The 20071-nt window shown below is 45.0% G+C and overlaps 1 protein-coding gene across 1 annotated transcript in view; it reads left to right on the forward strand.

Moving 5' to 3' along the window:
* LOC147899365 (alpha/beta-Hydrolases superfamily protein) overlaps positions 1-20071 on the forward strand; it is a 100577-nt gene that overhangs the window by 8996 nt on the left and 71510 nt on the right. The window contains exon 2 of the mRNA XM_087378170.1: positions 7849-7924. Within this exon, the coding sequence (XP_087234296.1) occupies positions 7849-7924 (76 nt within the window). The remainder of the gene's footprint in view (positions 1-7848; positions 7925-20071) is intronic.

Consider the following 20071-nt stretch of genomic DNA (forward strand, 5'->3'; position numbering starts at 1 on the left):
TTGCCCATGTAAGGGAGTGTCATGGTCATTGTTGTGGGTTTGACTGTCTCAGAGAGGCAGAGGGGGTTCACCATGGAGGTCTACATGTTCCTGGCCCTAGACATGGCTATCTGTCCTTGTTTCGTGGTCACGGATGGGCCGCCATTTGTTTGGAGCAATGCGGGGGTCTGCAGGCCTATCCCGGGCCTACTAGAGGCATGCAAGGGGGTGCGCCTTGGGGCTGCCACCAAGCTGCACGTGTGCGCCTGGTTGGCGCCCTGGTTTGCGGGTCCTTTGGCTGCCCAGGACCTGACCCCACAGCCGACTTGCTGGTCGATCTGCATAGGCAGGGGTCGCCCCCTTTAGTCGGCTACCTACCCCCCCTCAGTCGGTTGGTTGGGGTAGAGGGTGACCCTATAAATAGGGCCCCCTTCCTCCCTTGTTTTCCATCTCAGCTCTGCCAATGGAGGGTTTTTCTCCAGTCGTAGAGGAGGTTTTTTCTAAGATCCTGTGCACGTCTCTCTTGTTCTCCTGCTTTCTCTAGTGAGTGTTTTGTGTTTTCTCTCCGTTCCTGCTCCGCATCGCTTCACTTCTCACATGAGCGAGAGATGGGGGAGAAAGGGAGGGGAAGGGGACAGAGAGAGAGAAGGATGAGGGGTAGAGAGAGATAGTGAGAGAGTAGGGAGGAGAGAAGGTGAGAGAGCGTAGGGGGGCAAGTAGCAGGAAGGAGGTGGGAGAGTAGATAGGATTAGATGTCACATCAAAAAGTGTACAATAAGGGGTGGATGGGGACTTATGTAGTCCCTCCATATTTCCCACCTAAGAGGCCTCTAAAGGTCCTCTAAATTGGCCCCTTTTCCCCCCTTCATGACAGCCATCCCTTCCCATAGAATTCTGCTTTCAAAATTTCATAGCATGGCTGTCCAAAAGTGCAACAAACAACAACTACTAATCAGCCCGGTAGTAGATGGGGGTGGTCCTAGACAATGCTTTCTGGCTGTCATGAATTCTCATCCTCAAGGAGTCCACACCATTTGATAAGAAACTCTGTGTAGCCCTTGTTGCGGAGTACATGGTCTTTGAAACCCACGATGTGCTCTGGAACATCGAGGATGTGGCCCTCCTCATCCATAGTTGGCGACTCAGGAAGAACATGGACATGCTGTCTCACATGTGGTTTCAGCAAAGACTCGTGGGAAACATTATGGATCTTGGAGGTACTAGGTAGCTCCAACTGATATTCTACCTCTCCAACCTTGCAGACGATTTTGTAAGGACCGTAATACCTATGAGCAAGCTTTGTGTTGGTATTACCTTTCAAGCAGGTATAACGGTTCTTATGGAGACGCAAATGCACATAATCTCCCTCTTTGAAAGACAAATATCTCCTGCGTTCATCCGCATATTTCTTTTGCATGGCTTGGGCATCTTGCATATTCTTTTTTGCCAAGTGTAGAAGGGCATCCATCCTCTCCAAGTCATTTCGTGCTTGCTGATTCTTTACAACCATGTTAGCAATTGAGGAAGGCATCCCACCCTTGCATCCGTACATTGCCTCAAACGGGCTCATGTCAATGGAGAGATGCTTAGTACTGCGTAGCGAAATTTAGCAAGTGCCAACCATTTATCCCAAGACTTTTGAGTATCATGGCAAAAGTGCCTCAAATATTCATCCACTCATTTGTTCACCCTTTCCGACCGTCCATCAGTCTCAGGATGGTAAGCAATGCTAGGTGTGAGTAACGTACCCACTGCTGTAAATAACTCTTGCCAAAAGTGACTCATAAATTTTGCATAGTGTCAGTGACAATTTCCTGGGGGAAACCATGATGCTTAAAGACATGCTCAACGAATTGCCAAGCAACCTGTGATGCTGAATACCGGGTCTTGGTGGGTATGAAATGGGCATGTTTAGTCATTCTATCCACCACAACAAAGATGATGTCCCATCCCCTCTCTGTAAAGGCAATCCTGTGATGAAATCCAGTGCTATGTGCGTCCACTTGCCCTCTACTTGCCCTCTGGAATGGGTAATGGCTGCAAGAGACGTGCGGGTAATTTGCTGTCCACTTTATTCGATTGGCAAGGTGAGCATTCAGCCACGTATTTAACCACATCTCTCCACATACCTTCCCAAGTAAAGCTCTACTTGATTCTTTCATATGTTTTAGTAGTGCATTTTGATACCATGTCCAAGAGAGGAGTGCAAAACCAACTGTCTATATTTTGATTCTGGCACTAAGTAAATCCTATCCTCGAACCACAACAGCCCATTATGCAATTTGAATTCCGGATGACCTTGACTAGAAGGCTTCTGCAAATCTGAAAATATGGGAGCTGCCTTAGAATTCTGCATATACTCTTCGTGGCTGCCAGGAATCCACTCCTGATATATGGTAGAGATAGCAGACAAATTGCAAGCCCACATCTTGGACAAGGCATCTGCAACCACATTCTCCTTCCCTTTTCGTCAAAATCATAGGATTGGACTGCAGCCAACCACCTCCTCTGCTTATATGACAAATTTGGTTGGGTGAGCAAGAATCTGAGTGTCCTATGATCTGTTTTCACCTTAATTTTACTCCCGTACAGATAGTGGTGCCATTTCTTGAAAGCATGCAAGATAGCCAACATGTCGTGATCGTAACATGGTAATTGAGTTCTTTGGCTTCAAACTTCCTGCTTTCAAAGGCTATTACCCCGTGTTCTTGCCTTAGAACAGCCCCCAATCCTTTGCCACTAGCATTTGCCTCCACAATGAAAGGACGTGAAAAATTAGGGCATATCATTTCAGGTCTTCAAAGCTACGTTGTGCTTCCTTTGACCACCGAAAAGCATCTTTCATCAAGGGGTTAGTAAGAGGAGCTGCCCTCTTCGCAAATTTGCGAATAAAGCGCCTGTAGAAGGAAACAAGACCTAAAAATCCTCTCAACTGGGTGGGGTTTTGTGGCTGTGGCCAATCTTTGATGCATTTCACCTTTGCGGGATCCAACCGAATGCCATCTCTACTCACAATATGCCCCAAGTAGTCAACCTCCTTTGCCGTAAAAGTGCATTTGCTGGCTTTTGCATAAAGCTGACGCATCCTCAAAATTTCCAGCACCTGCTTCACATGCGTAATGTGCTCCTATCTATCCTTGCTGTAAATGAGGATATCATCAAAGAAAACGAGCACGCATCTGAAAAGAAGTGGCTGCAATATCTTGTTCATCAGTGCCTGGAAGGTGGCCGGTGCATTAGTCAAGCCAAAGGGCATCACCTTGAATTCATACAAGCCTCGTTCTGTGTGGAAGGCCGTCTTGTGCTCATCTCCTTCTTAGACTCTGATTTGATGGTAACCAGACCTGAAATCTATCTTCGTGAAAAATTAAGCACCCTTGAGTTCATCCAACAGGTCATCTATCCTGGGGAATAAAAACCTATTCTTGATAGTGACCTTATTTAGATCCCTGTAACCAATGCACATGCGGTGCGATCCTTCTTTCTTCTTCACCAAAAGCACTAGGGAGACAAAAGGAGAAGTGCTATGAGAGATGAAGTTCTTCTCAAGCAATTCCCGCAGCTGTACGGCCACTTCCTCCCACTCAACCTTAGAAAGACGGTACGGGGATTTATTTATGGGCTTGCTGCCAGGATCTAGAACAATGGCATGATCCACATCCCTCTTGGGAGGCAATTGGGATGGCATGTCAGCAAATACATCAGCAAACTCCGAGAGCAATTGCTGCATATCACAATCCTGAACATGGGAAATACTACCCCCCCTGAGATACTGACACATTCAATGCATAGAGTGCATGCTCTTTCGTGAGCTCTCTGGTCAATTGCCTTGCTGAAATGACCTGCAATTAAGGAGTGGCAATGCTATGCAATGCTACAGTTCTACCCTTGTGGACAAAGCTGAGTGATAGGGCATTCAAATCCATGCTGATTTTACCCAAAGATTTTAACCAATCGCAGCCGAGGACAGCATCTATTGGGCCAATGTCCAGTGCCAAGAGATCCCCAGCAAATTCATAATCCTCAGAGAGCTTGATCCTTGCATCTTGGCAACAAAATTTACTGATCAAATGCTGTCCATTTGCCACCTCTACTCTCAGCCCATTATCAATCTCAGTAGCAATCAGTCCCACCTTGTGTAAGGTCTTAGAATTGATGAAACTATGAGTGCTACCACTGTCCTCAAGCATTTGAGCAGTCCTGCCATTAATATGCCCCTTCAGTCTGATAGTTTCAGCACTTTTGGCACCCATCAAGGCATGAAAAGATAGCATAAATTGTTTGCTGTGCATCCCAATAGATCTCTTCATCCACCGGAGCAATTCCATTTGCATCCTCGCATGCATGAAAAGGCATAGAAACCTGATGCTCCTCATTAAAGACTCTAGGCCAACAACCTTGCATGCCACAGGTGGGCTGAGTGTCATTTCATTGTATACCATGCATATTATGTTCAATGGTAGCACCACCGGGATCACAGGGGAAATCATCAACCCCCTTCGCGGCTCTAGAATTTAGAGCTTCTTCCACGTCATGTGCACCCTCTGAATCATCATGAGTGGCATCCAAGGTCTCAGAAGCATCCATTAAATCCTCATCATCCGATATCTCAATAATAATGTTGAGTTTTGCAGCACCACTGTTAAGTTCCATCAAACATGCAATATCTGGAAGCCATTCTCTTCTGTATCCTCTATTTGAATTCAGTAGCCTGCCTTGCACAATGTCTAGGAGGGATTCACCTCAAAGGCCAACCACATGGAGGGGTTTTAAAGAAATGATGGTTACTACCTTCGTATCCCCACTCGTCTTGGATCAGTACTTGGCTGAATTCTATGCATTGTCGCAAACTGGTACAGTCCAAGAGTACTTGCAACGCTTTTTTGTTGGGATCTCTGTACCACCAGTGGATGCACCCACTATGGAAGGCAATTGCTCATGCTGAGTACCCTCATCACTATTATGCAATATATTTGGAGGGCCACGTTTGGGTTGCCATGGAGGCTGTCCGAGAGAGAGAAGCTCGAATGAAGTGGACTCAGAGAAGTAGACATCAAAACCCTATTGTAATGAGTACCTGATAGAGTGTTTAGAACCACTAAAAAGGCCTATGGCAAAGCTCATGTGGACAATTGATGAAGAGGCTTCAAAATGGAGTCGAAATGGCTCCAAACGGAGCTGTGGAAGGCCCCTAAAAGGAGGCTGAAAATTTGAATTTTTAGTATTTACCCCCTTTTTTTTTTTGGGAGGAGGGGTTCCCTAAGTCACCTAGGAAAGTTAGTACAGCACTAACCTAAGACCCCTAGGACTGTTAGGACATTGACTTAGGCTAACCTAATCCGATTGTTTAACCCTAGTTAGCACTAACCTAACCTAGTCCAAACTAACTGAACCTAAACCTAACCCACTAACTAAATCCAACCTAACTAACCACACCTACTAACCTAAACTAACCCCAAACTATAACGAACCCTTGGTTACACTAACCTTATAATTAATATATTTTTTTGTGTTTATGAGGTTTGTAGCTTGCAGGCGGGTCAATCAGACGGACGGGAGGTGTGACGTGGTGCTGCGTGGATCTTTGGTGGAGCATCGGGGCACATGGCAATCTTGGCTAAGATCTCGGCGTCGGATCAGTGGTGCTCAGCTACTTTCCGCCTAAAACCTCTGTCTCACAATCCATGTCAGCGTATTTGCCACAAGGTTCCGTCTTGTCGCCTGTCTGTCACGCCGTGGTCCATGCCAGGATATTGAAGGGTGGGCTGTTGTGGATGAGGTGTAGGCGTGCATGTTGGTGGTTGCAAGCGATCTACGCTCGACATAAGATTACGAGGCGTAGGCGTGCACGTTGGTGGTTGTTGGTGACAGTCTACGCTCGACGCCAGATTTCTTCACTGCTGCAGTGACGTTGCTACTGTGTCAAATGCTGCTGTACTTGTTTGTCTGATTTGGACCTTTTTTTTTTTTGAACGCTAGCTGCTGGGAGGGCAGCTCATAGGTCGTTCGATGGTGGCTATGGCACCATGGTCTATGTCAGCTTGCATTGAGTTGTCCTTGGATCTTCCGCCAGTGTTGCTACTGGAATTAGGAATGAAGGTGAAAGGAGAAAGCAAAGGTGCCAAAGTCGGAGCTCTGATACCAATGTAGAAAGGGGTAGGGTAGATTTGGAGGAAGGGGGATAAAATAATAGGAGGGAGAGAAAGAAAGAAAGAAAGAAATAGAATTTATTAGAGTCTTCGGAAGACCGATGGGTCTATGAGATTGAAAGAAAACCTGATACAAATCACAGTAAGGGTGGAGCTACTAAATGAGCATCATCACCCGTGCTGAGTCCTAAGTCTGATCATACATAATCAAATACATCTGGGTGTGACAATGAAAAAAAAAAAGACTGGAGCGGAGTGGAATCCTCTATATGTCATGTCACCTTGGCTGGTGCATAGCCGTTGATGGAACACTGGCGTCCGTCAAGGGGTGCCGTGCGTCTCGATCTCCTAGAGAAGGCTCGACATAAGACTAGAGCCACCGTGACTCCCGTGGGACGTGTCCCGGGTCTAAACAATGATGGGAGGTCCCCCAGAGTGATCTGTGTCCCCTCGATGCCTCATGTGTCGTGCTGCGGTCGTCGGGTCGGGGTCTCTGTCACGTCTGCGGCTAGAGAGGTGTTTGATGGTGTGGCCAAGCCCTCGATGGGAAGAACTGTGTGATCCTGCTCTGAGAGGTGTTTGATGGTGTGGCCAAGCCCTGTTGCTTGAGTAAGTACTCTCTATGTCGGACCCCCTCGTGAATGAAGGCCGCGAGGCATCTCTGATCTGGGTAGGCAAGGAATCTGGAAAGGAGCCTGGAGCCCCGTCTCTAAAGAGACAGTGGTAGTGACCTCGGATCTCGTAGTACACTGGGCACCTAAAAATAAAATGCTCCTCCGACTCAACCTCCTGACAGTCGCACAATGTGCATATGCGATGCTCCCTAGGGATCCCCTCTACTCTGCCGCTCTCTATGCGGAGGCGGTGTGATGATACCCGAAACTGTCCGATGGAGATCCGTAGTGAGTGAGGCATATGAAGCTCAGTGTACCCCGGTGGTGTGATGAATCCCTCCTCCGAAATACAAAGACAGCGATCTCTGTAGAAGTTCAGCTTCACTGGAAGCTCCCTCGGCTCCAACTAGGTCCTAAAGGTGTGTAGCTGTAGGAGATCCTCTCGAATGACCTGGTTGGTGTGTGGCCCGATCGGGATGGTGGGTGGGAGTACCGGAGGGGCATCCACCAAACTGTACTGAAAAGGAGGTATCCTATCGATGTGAAACCCTAGTCTCACAAACCATGTGTGAGTCCGTACATACCAGCATTGCTCGTCTCCCTCTGCTGCCAACCTCATGGAGGAATCGAGAGCCAACCATGGAATCGAGATGGGGGAGAAAGAGAGGGGAAGGGAAAGGAGAGAGAGAAGGATTTAAGGTCTAAAGAGTGGCAAAGTATTGCCTAATCGACTTCTGCTGGATGTACTTTCTATATGAGGGCTATGCAATTTTAGCTTTAGAAGCACTACATTTATTCTTGAGTGGAAGGCACACTTTCACTGTAAAATAGTTGGTATGGTCAAAGGCTCTGCTGGGCCCACATGTGGGTGTTCAAGTTTCTATGAGACAGTATAGAGATTTATTGTGAACGTCTGAGATGAAAGGGCTGCAAATCAGTGTAACAGTCTATTTGCTGGCTTGCAATAGTTTTTGTGCTACAGCTTTCTTTTAAAGCTTTCTAATGCCTAATGTTTTTTTTCCTGTGAATGAGTGCACTTGGTATCCCATGATAGCTAAGAAAGTGTTACCTCATGAATGAATCTTTGCTACATTATATATCTGCAGGAAATTGAGAACAAAGGCAGGGAATATGGATCCTATAAGCGTGCTGGGGAATACAGTTGGTTTGTTCGAGAAACAGGTATGTATCATATATGTTTTCAGTTTTTTTCATAGTATATACTCAGATGTTTTCAGTTTCAAATGGTGTGTTACCTTATCAGCTAATGTTTCTAAAGATTTTCTGCTTAGAATTGCTCATTTAGGCGAGACTAAAATGAAATAGATAGTGGGGCTCCTAAGCAGTTATAGCTTGAATGAAGAGAATGCTGACTACTGTTTGATTAGCCTTCTCCTTCAGTGCTAGCCTTGATCACATATTTTTTCCCTTCACTTACGGGTGTTGACAGAAACTCAATACAAAGACTTTTGTATAAATGATGCTCACGTGTGTGTGGTTCTCGGATAAGTATGTGTGAGAGCATTTGTTTATACTACGCTCTACACCTACTGTGGGATGTTGGTTGAGAAATCGTATTAGCTAATACTGCGATGGAGTTTATGGTTTCCATCCTTGTGAGTTACTATCATGAGATTGTAACTGCACTATTTGTTGTGTCTTTAGAGGAAGTGTTTGGGCATGTTCCTGGATTCTTCTAGATATATATAGATGATGAATCAATATTGCTGCATTAGTTGATGTACATGGGACATGCTCAACTAGGATGCAAGCATAAGCTGAGTTCATTAGAGAGTGTTGTCTCACGCCCGTAGCATTCTCTACCTACCCACCTATATTGGTTTCGGGTACAGGTACCCTAGTTAAGGTGGATGTCACATTACGAAGCCAGTCTACATAATGTCCTACAAAGGTGGATTATTGATGAATATAAAGATGAACATGGCGTACCAAGCATTTTCTTGTTCTGCCAAATACCCAATTTCGAGCACGCCTGTCTGCATCAAAGTCTGCTGACTTTCCTGTAAGCTATGGGGTTCCCTTTGCTAGCCAACTCTCCGACCTTGATTTTCAAAGGATTCAGAAAAGGAGGGTCAAGACTAATTGAAGTCTTGAAGATTGCGGACTTTTCCCCTTAAAGAACCCGATCTTTTGTCTTGTCTATTATTAACAGGTGGCCTGTTTACTCAGACCTAGTCAGCCCAACAACTGGGGCTGGCCTCTTGATCTGGCCTTCCTTAGTTTGCAGTCTGCTTGCACATTTACACCTCTGTAGGGCGTTTTCCTCATGAGTTTCTGAAGGTTGCTTCATCTCAGCTCTAAGAATTTGATCCAATGTCCTCCAGAATTTTTTGCACTTGGGCTTTTATGAATGCCCAAAGGAAGGTAGCCATGACATAAGGCATGGGTGATTGCATTGCCAGACATGTACATGACACTCCATGTTCAAAATCTGTGTATATTAAGCAGTCCCATTATCAACATAACGCGGATATACATCTGCATGTGCTCATACTTGAGCAAATGAATCCCACAGCCATTCATTTACTAATCATACAAGCCTATATAATGGAATGCCTCTTTTGTATTGGGTTGTACTATGTTTTTGGGAGCTAAGTCTTCATTTGTATATGTGACGGATTGGATGAGTTTAGTTCTAAAGATGATGTGAAGTTTTGAGTGTTTGTAGTTTGTCATCCATACAGTTGGGCCTCTCTTATATAGAGAGTGAAGAGTCACACATGAAAAGGTTTGTACTCCAAAGTGTATGTGCATGAAGAGGTGTGTATCCCTTGTGATGAGAGGGTACATTACAATAGTAGTGTCTCTTCAATAATATGTATCTCTTGGGAAGGGCTGTGCCTCATACGAATTGTCCCGTTGAAAGGGCATACTCTACCACAAGTGTCCATTCATCAAACAATCCATAAGTCTAAGGTATAAAGAAAGGAATACTTCATAGATCTTGACGTCCCCTCCCACTCAAAATGAGACCCTGGTAGAGATAATGAACCGGTGTAGAAAATATTATGGTAAAGGAATTCTGGAAATATTGCTGTAATATGTTAGGGTACTGCAAGTCTTCATCAGACTGCCAAGTCGTGTCAGAGTCGTCCAGATTTCGCCAAAGTACAAGGAATTTCGTGATGAGTCGATGTCGAGTCTCTTGTTGCTGATGGTCTTGAATACGCTCAGGAATAAGGAGAACATAATCATCTTTGATTTTTGGAACATAGTCGCTTGCAGGAAGAATTGCTTCATCACCTGGAATATATGTCTTTAACCAAGAAATATGAAATGTAGGATGGATTTTACCCCAAGATGGTGGAAATTCCAATTTACAACTTAAAGGTAGAATGTTTCTTGATGATCCGGAATGGTCCATAGTATCTTAATTGCAACTTAGGAAACACAGACTTGGCTGTTTTGTAGCGATGTGGAGCTACAAATAACAGCACCATGTCACCAGTTTTAAATTCAAGATGACGTCTACATTTGTTGGTGGACCATTGATACCCCTCTTGCGCTTTTTGCGTATGATCCCTGACTTGGCGAGTAGAATGTCTTGCATTTCTTGAACGAGTTGATCAGCTAGGCCACTCGATGTTGAAGTATGAAATTTGTTGGTACAATCAGAGTGTGTCCATAAGTTGCTTGGAATGGAGTCATGCTGATGGCACTATGGAAAGAGTTATTATAAGCAAACTCGAGGAGTGACAGATACTCTTCCCAAGCTAACAAGCGTGACTGAATATAATGTTGGAGCATTTCTTCCAGAACTTGATTGACTCTTTCAATGTGGCCATCTGATTCTGTTTGGTAGGCTGAACTAAGCAGTAGAGTTGTTCCCAAGGATTCGAAAAGAGAAATAAAAAAATGACTGGTAAACTTAGGATCTCTCTCGAAGATGATGTTCTTGGGCAATCCATGGTGTTGGAAGATATGTTGTATAAAGAGCTTGGCGATGTCCGGAGCCTGAGCACTGCTCTTGCAAGCAACAAAGTGTGCCCTTTTTCCATAATCTGAGTGTTACCTCTGGAAGATCGTGGTAGTGTCGTAATAAAATCCATGGCAATGATTTCCCACCTTTCAGTTGGAAGTGAAAGAGGCTGAAGAAGTCCTATTCGAAGTCATCTGATGTGTCGCTTTTCATCAGAGGCCAGTAGTATGTTGCACTGAGTAACATGTAAGTCTTGTTGATGTTGCGATGTGCGGCATAAGGAACTACATGATGCTATTTTAACAAAAGATGTTGAACATCCTTGTCGTGTGTTACAGAGACGCGATCTTGATAATAAAGAAGGTCGTCAGCATAAGAATAGGATGAGAAAATCTTTTGTTCCGAAGGTTGATCTTTGGAAAGAACTTGTACTACTGTGCCGAAGTCGTTATCCTGGAGATACTTCCTTTTGAAAGAATTTGGAATATCCACAAAGAGCGTAGAGAGCACCATAGCAAAAGCTAGAGGTAACCTGCTAAGAGCATCTGCAACCACATTGCGTAGTCCTGGAATGTACTCAATGATCATGTGAAAATTGGCCAGAAACTCAACCCTGCATGCTTGACGAGCATTCATTACTGGCTGAGTGAAGATATACTTCAAAGAATGATGATCTGTCTTTACAATTGAGTCGGCTCTCATGAGATAATGTTTCCATGAGCAGTAAGCATGTACAATAGCAAGAGACTCCTTATCGCTGCTGTGGCTCTGCTTGGAGTGATGCTGGCAATTCTTGCTCTTCTTCATCAATTCTGTAGATGACTGTGAAGTCGATGCTTCTATCTCCTGTGTATTTGAGGTTTTCCATTCTGATTCCTCATCAAAGATTACATCTCTAGAGATAATGACCTTGCGGTTGATGGGATCATACAACTTGTATGCTTTGCTTTCTTCATTGTAGCCAACCATGATGCATTTGCGTGACTTCGCATCTAATTTCCTGCGATGATCATCATATATGTGGGCATATGCTATGCAACCAAATATGCGGAGATGCCCGATGTGTGGCTTGTGTCCTCTAAATGCTTCATAAGGAGTCATACCTTGTATCGGTGCGGTAGGAAGCCGATTAAGCAAATAGTTTGCAGTGGCTATTACTTTTGCCCAATATTGATTCAGAAGATGCTTTTCACTAAAGCATTGCTCTAGCACTGTGTGTTAAAGTTACATTCTTCCTTTCAGCTCTTGCATTCTGCTGAGGAGTATCTGCACATGTGAACTATCTTCGAATGTCGTGATTTCTGCAAAAGTTCATGGATGCTGAAGACATGTATTCACCTTTTCTATATGATCTCATGACTTTGATCTTCTGCCTGTCTGGTTTTCTACCATGACTTTGAATTCTTAAAATCTGGAAAATACTTCAGATTTCTCTTTCAGAAAGTAGACCCAACAATATCTGTTGTAGTCGTCGATGAAAGTCAAGTAGTAAAGTGAACCATTGATGCTACGGGTCTGGGCATAACCCCATACATCTGTATGTATCAAATCAAGAATACCTCGTGCACGAGAGGTACTTCTGCCAAAGTTGGTTCGCTTTTGTTTGCTGAAGCAGCAGGCTTTGCAAATTGCACGTGCCTCATCTCTTCGTGTCGGTTGGAGGGTAGCATCGACCACGTCCATTATGTGCTTACAAGGCCTCACAATAGATAGCCAGGGCACCCCTAACTCTCTCCAAACTCACTGTGGTGCCCTCTACATAAAAGGCCGTGTCATCTGCAAACTCAGAGTCTAGCAGCTCCTCCTCCTGCCTGATTGGGAGCCTCAACCGTGTGAAGCCCGCCATCTGTGATCTCAAGTAATAGCCCAAAGCTTCCGCCACAAACAAGAAGAGGAAGGGAGCAAGTGGGCAGCCCTGGCAGACCGAGCGAGAGAGAGAAAAGGCCTCGCTCGTGTGTTCTCCGATAAGCATCTGGCTAGAGCTCCCCGCGTAAAGCGCAGAAACTCCTCTGACCCATCTGTCTAAGAAACCCAATCTCCGCATAGTACCCTCTAGGAAGGACCACTCCACATTGTCGTAGGCCTTCTTAAAATCCAAGAGGAGGACGGCCAGCGGCGCGGCCGTGACTCCTCTTTGGACCAATCCACTGCCTCTCAGAACGTGAAGATGTTGTCCAGGATGCTGCGCTCTTGGACAAACCCGCTCTGTGTCTGTATGTCATGAATGATGCCAGTAAGATGGGGCCGTAACCGCAAACTCAAGACCTTGGCAAGGATCTTGTATGCAGTATCAAGCAAAGTGATCGGCCTCCACTGCCGGATATCTGACCTATCTCCCCCTTTTGGGATCAAACGAATCCATCCCCTGCTCAGGGACTGAGGGAGGGAGCCCGTGTCAAAAATCTCCTGGCAAGCTAGTCGGAAAGGGGTGGAGATGATCTCCCAGAAGTTACGGAAGAAGGCCGGAGTCAAGCCGTCCTCGCCAGGACACTTCTGGGTCGGGAGAGCCTTGAGGGCTTCCCAAAGCTCCTCATCCGTGAAAGGCTCCTCCAGTCAGCTGCACAAATCATGCGAGATTACTGTTGGAACATGATCCCAAACTACCTCCCGAGCGAGACTTATTCTCGGCGCTAATATTCTTGATGCTCTCAATCTTGATGCACGGGGAAGGGCCCGTTTCCTCGGATTATAACTCTTTGGGGAAGGAAGTGTGCCGCCTCCCCACCCACACACCATGTGGTTATAATAATTATATTATATATTATCATATAAATATGTCTAATTACTCATCCATTCAAAGTTATTTTCAATCTGAATACTTACAATATTCCTATCTTTTGATGCATGTTCTTGATGCGAGGGAGAAAAGAAATCCAAGCTAGATGCAACATCGAAGGATGACAACACCTTTATGCATATGGTTGTAGTCCAGGGGATAATATTGTATAGACTACAACGAGGATGAGTTATGAGATCTTGTGAGCATCACCTTATTCATGTATTTGTTGGGCTTCAACTTCCAAGCTATAGACATTACCAAGTCAGTAATAAATCACCACCCCCGACATTTGCAGGGAGGATCGGGTCCGTTAGGACCCTGTGTCATGTCTCATGTCCATATTTTTTACTCATTGGAATTTTTTCTTTAAATTTTTGATAAATTGCAAGGATTCAAATTCAATTTTGAGTTAGTAATTATGTGCTTGACGACAGAAAGGATGTGTGCCACAATTCTAGTTGTTTTTGAAGCTTGAAGTAAACGGTAGAGGGCACAAAGTTCACGTTTTCTAGCTCTGGTACATAGTAGTCAGGTGGCGTCTCATCACCCTCTATGTGTGTGGTATTGTGAGAATCCTAGAGTTGTTGGACCTTCTGGACTAGGTAAAAAATGATGCCTTGAAGTTGAGAAATCTGGAGTTGAAGTAGTGCTACGCCATTAGAGCCGCTTCAGGGGTTTCTCGGTGACCACTGAAGAGGTTGGATGCAAGCGGTTCGACATGTCGGAGGTCCCTGGGAGGAGAGCACGACTGAATTGTGCTCTATTTTGTACCATATTTGGAGGAGGGTCCAGGCTGCTCCCTGTAATTGCTCACGCTGAATGGGGCAGGGGAGGCAAGATGGAACCTCTTGTGGAAATTCTGCAAAGGAATTCCTGAAGGAGGTAACACGTGATGCCAACGTGGGTGTTACTGCTCACCAAAAGATAGGGAGTTAGTCCATGGATCCGGAAGAGGGTAAGAAGCTGCTGTCGGAAGAGGGGGATATCCAAGAGAGGGAGTGCCTTCGGAATGGAAATACTGTCTTGGGAAAGGGGAACCTTGCTCGGGAGGATATCTGGGAGTTGAAGGTGGTGGAGAGTACATTGGGGATGTTGATGCTGAGGGGTAAAAGTCTCTCCAAAGACGGACAGCGAACTCGTGGAGAATATCGTCCAAGTCGGTAGAAGGGCATGTGACACAAAAGACCCACGATGCAAAGGCTCCAAAATGGGCTGGTTGTGCAATGTGAACATGATATTGGGTGATGGGTGATGCCCGTGGTGACCTTGAAGGGTTAGGGGCATAACCAAGGGTTTATATGATTTAAGGACAGGGCTTTCATTTCCTGTAATTTGATAATGGGCAGCAAGTATACATATGAAAGAGAATCCTTACAAAATATGGAAAGAATCCACTTGGCATAGATTAGATCTACCAATTGGTTGCATAGCACGGCTTGAAAGTCTCTGTCCGGAGGACCATCGATGGTCTTTGAAAGTCCATGTTGAATTGTAAACAAGTCAGTTGAAGGCTGAAACTGTCAAAATCTGGAACCTTAGTGAGGAGAGAGGAACAAGGCAAACTGTTGAGGGCAGAGAAATTTGATCATGCAAGAATTTCGAGGCAGATTTGGGTGCTGGCAGAAGCAATTTGCAAAAGAGGGCAGATGCGTGGAACCTGTCCCAATACCTATGTTGTATCTGTGGCAAGCGCTTGTGTGGCCAAGGCACAGGACCGGGCCTGGCTGTTGGAATTGGAAGGCAGCAAAGTGCTGCTGCTCACAGGCAAAGGTGGCGAGATGAACCAGCAAGAACCAGGCTGGTCTGAATTCATCATAGAAGGGCAGCAAGTGCTGCTGGTCGCAGGCAGGTCTGGCGATGAACTAGAGAGAGACGGCTGCTGCAAAACAATCCAGAATATGCAAGATGGAGGCCTGACAAAGGGCACAGCCTGCTTGCAAGAAGATGGCAAAAATACGTACGGCCGATTTGGAGCGAAGAAGGCAGACGGGATTTCGTGATTTGATTTCGCGACTTGATTGTGCCTATTGCTCGTTGATGGTTGCCAAAAATTAAACGGTGGGTTGCATGAACCCTTCAGTAACCTAGGGATGGGCCTTGGGTAAGGGGCTGGTTGTCCCTTTTTAGCCACCTAGGGACCCTTTTTATAAGTTGGTGCTTGGTGCCAAGGGGTGTGCCTATCCTAGAGGGGTATGACCCTTGGAATGGGTTGCCTTTTCATGGAGGGGTGCGATCCTTTAGTAAAGAAGACCATGCACATCAACTAGTGGTGTGAGATAGATAGAGAGGCCACTAATGTCTTAGGTGGGGTTGGCAGTAAAAATTTTTATGCTCATCCTCTCCATCTCTTCCATGCACAACATGCGTGGAGCTCCTTCTAGCGGAAGTGGAGGTATCAAATATTCGCTAGAAGGTGAGGGGTATTTCCTATGTAGGCTATGGTAGGCAATGGAAGCTCAAAATGGAGGAGAGAGGCTCAAGAGAGAGCCAACATAACAAACCCTAGGGCTAAGTGCCCTAACGGGACTAAGTGCCCTAACAAGACTAAGTGGTACATGTACTAACTGTACCAATTGATGTAACTGATTGTAACTAAGCCTACAAGGCACATACAAAGGAATGAGTGGCACCTATGGATAGCCCATAGAATGGCCTACAAACCCCCCTCCATGGTAAGGGCTAAAGTATCCTGGACATAGCTCAGGATACCCGAATATCTAATGTCATGGCTACACATGTTCATCCTGTAGTAGGACTAAGTTTAAAGCTTTCCGAAAAGCTTCAAACTTAGATCGAGATAGAGCCTTCATAAAAAGATCTGCCAAGTTGTCTTCAGTGGGAACATAAGACAACTAAATATCACCTACTGATAATCTCTCTCTGACATAGTGATGGTGAACCTCAATATGCTTTGTGTGAGCTTGGAAAATGGGATTCTGTGCAACAGCCAAAGCACTATGACTATTAATGAAGACGACGGTAGGAGCAGTTTGACATGCATAAAGATTTGCGAGTAACTTCCGGAGCCAAAAACACTCCACTGTAGCTGTAAAAGCTGCTATGTACTCAGCAGCTTCACAACTAGAAGTAGCAACTATAGTCTGCTTCTTGCTGAACCAAGAGATGCGTGAAGTATCAACAGTTGCCACTGTGTGACACACGGGTGTCCGAACAGCTAGCCGAATCACTATCAGTGAATCCATGCATAATAAGTGAAGAATCAGGTTCATAAAGGAGGCCCAAATGCTGAGTGCCTTTGAGATACCTGAAGACACGCCTCATGGCCGTCCAATGGTGTGTAGAGGGGCTGTGCATACATCTGCTCAACTGTGAGACAACATACTGAAGATTGGGTCTCGTATGGCATAAGTAAATCAAACAACCAACTGCCTAGTGATTGAGAGTGACATCACATGCACCGTTGCCATCCTCAAAAGAGAAGTGAAAACCAAGCTCTAATGGTGTGGATACTGGCTTGCAATCCTCAAATTGAAAACGCTGCAAAAGCTGTCCAATATACTCGGATTGTGACATCAAAATGCCTCCCTCACTGCTAACAGATTGAATGCCCAGATAGTAATGCAAAAGACCAAGATCAGACATAGCAAATGTCTTCTGCAAGTCAATCTTTTTGCTCAGCATGTGTCCCAGTCACAAGCATGTCATCCACATAGAGTACTAAAATCAGCAAATCTGTCCCCCTCTTGCGGAAGCATTCTCTTTACGGAGAGCTGCTCTAGTACAGGATGGCAAAGGAGTGTCCTGCTTGTTGTCTTTTAATGTGTCAAGGAGCCAACGGGGGACCTTTTTGGGCTCCTGTAATTCAGCTCTCTCCTGGTCAAGAGCCCTGTGCACAATATCCTGATCAAGCTGAGGCATATCAGGCTGCAACTCACCAAGCCCTAAAAACTCGAACCAAGTCCTCAATCGCCAAGAGGACATAGTAGCCAATGCCCAATTGCATTCTCAGCCAAAGAGGAGTGCAAAGGCATGAAGAAAGAGCATTTACAAGAGCCGACCAGCAAGAATTCCACTGAAAAATGCGAAAAGAAGCACTTCTGTCGCGAAGAAGTGGGAGTTCTTAGGCTCAAAAGAAGCGTGCTTCAGAGAGGAATGCATTCAGAAGGTTTTGGAGAAGTTTCATCACTGGAAAGTCCTCCAAAAATGAGAAAAACCAGTCAACCAGCGTGTGGGACCACTCGAAATTCAACAAAAAGTTGTAGCTTTGCAAGAGGAGAGGCCCAGGATGCTGTAGAAGCAAAAAGGTCCAGAAAAAGTCACTTTTGCAAATTCAACCAGCAAAAGAAGTGCTCAGCTCTGCCCATTCTACCAAACGCACGGAGGGAAAAGCATAGCATATCACTGCGAAGGGGAGGCAGAGGGAAAGCCATCGGGCCAAACGAAAGTCAAGGAATCCAACGGGTGAGGAGCTATGAAGAAAAACGGAATTCAGCTGAAGGAGGCTGAAAAACCAGTCCAAAATCCCAACAAAGGGAGAAGATGAGAGAGAAACCCACACGTGTGAAGTTTAGAAGGCCTAGGAAGGTCCAAGAATGGCAAAGGAGCATGTAGAAGGCACTAGAGCCACCTGGAACTCTAAGGGGGCCACTGAAGGTACATGGCCCTCTAGGGGCCCATTAAAAATGCAACATCATCATTTCCCAACAACCACTCTTTTAATTCTTTGGAATGCCTTTGGGCCTAGGGATTAATTGCGCTTATGTGCTAGGCACCATGCAACGTTTAATTACACATTATTAAGCCCACGCTTGGACTTTTAAAACCAAAGTTGTCACGGTCTTGTAGTACATTAAAGTACTTAGAATTTCACGCACCCGTGACATACCCCTCTCTTGAAATAGCAAACCACAGTTTGTTGCCCCAAAACACAGGAGCGAGCATGAAATATAGCATGAAAGAGTATACAAGAAAGTCGCAACTATAGTATACAGAGACAGTGAAAACATGGCTAGGAGAGGCATGCATCGATCCATATACACTGCTCAAAATCTATGTGATCCTCGGTGATCAATAGTTAAGATGCATCAATATCATGAAGTCTCACAGTAGAAATACTATCAGCTCAGTATCTTGGATGAAATATACAGTGTCATCAAGCGACCTCATGAAATCACGGTGAGCCCGTCTGTACTGAGGGAGTGGAGGTGCTACCTCCCTCTCGAACACCAGGTAATGCTCTAGACGCTCGCTCTGTTGAACTATCTGTAGGAGCCCGGACCACAGTCGGCTCTAACTGGAAAGCATCAAGGTAAAGCTGCAATATCCCAGGTGAATCTGCTAGATCACCGTCCTCCATCCATTTCGCATCAAGTGATGGGTAATTTTGAAGACATGCTGCAGAAACAATTTGGCCATTTGATCTGCTGTAATTTTCTTTCTTACTGACACAAAGTGGGCTTGTTTGCTAAACCTGCAAATTATTGTCCACAATCCATCATGTCTAGTAGGAGTATATGGAAGATCAAACACAAAATCCATAGCTATGATTTGCCATGGTCTATCCGGAATTGGCAAAGGGTGTAACAACCCAGGTGCCTTCTGCTTGTTAAACTTTACTTTCTGACAAACCATGCATGTTCTCACATATTCTTCCACATCTTTCCTCAAAGATAGCCAATAAAAGTATTGCTCCACTGCTGTATTTGTTGCTGTAATTCCCCTATGTCTTGCATATGGAAGAGCATGACTTTCCATTATGACTTTTTGTTGCATCTGATCAATGACACAGAGTCGTCCATGCATCAAAATGAAACCCTCTTTCAACATATAGTGATCATGCCTTTGACCATCAGAAAGCTGATCATAAATAGTTGAAAAATCAGCATCATTAACATACTGATCTTTCATCACATCTAACACATTGTTGTAAGCAATGCTCACTGCTGAAACACTAGGTTTCTTGGAGACTGCTTCAAGCTGTGGTTTCCTGGAAAGTGCATCAGCCACAACATTTTTGTTACCCGGCACATGTACAATTTGAAAATGAAACATTGAGAGGAAGTTAGCCCATCTCATGTGCTTTTCAGATAATTTTCTCTGCGTGAGAAAATATCTAAGTGACTGATGATCTGTCTGCAAATAAAAATCAGATCCAAGAAGGTAATGTTTCCATGTGGTCAAAGCATGTATCACTGCTAACATTTCCTTCTCGTATGTCTGCAAGTACAATTCAACATCTTTGAGAACTCTACTCTTATATGCAACCACTCTGCCATCCTGCATCAAAGTGCCTCCTATGCTGTTCCCACATGCATCACAAGTTACAGCAAAGGGTTTTGCAAGATCTGGCAAGATAATAATGGGTTCAGAACACAACTTTTGCTTCAGCTCTTCAAAAGCTGCATTTTCCTTTGGTCCCCACCAAAACAATACAGCTTTCTTTTGCAAAGCATGCAAGGGAGAAGCAATTTCTGCAAAGTACTTTATAAACCTCCGATAGTATGAACAAAGCTTCTGACTTCATGCAGACTTTTCATAATTTGCCAACTCCTTATGGCCTCAACTTTTGAAGGATCCATCTTGACTCCATCCTTTGACACTATATGACCGAGAAAATGAATCTCATGCATAAAGAACTCACTTTTCTTGG

Source organism: Dipteris shenzhenensis, chromosome 8 (genome assembly GCF_047967505.1).
Source record: "Dipteris shenzhenensis isolate YYH24624 ecotype China chromosome 8, Dip_SZ_1.0, whole genome shotgun sequence".
In the NCBI taxonomy this organism is placed as follows: Eukaryota; Viridiplantae; Streptophyta; class Polypodiopsida; order Gleicheniales; family Dipteridaceae; genus Dipteris; species Dipteris shenzhenensis.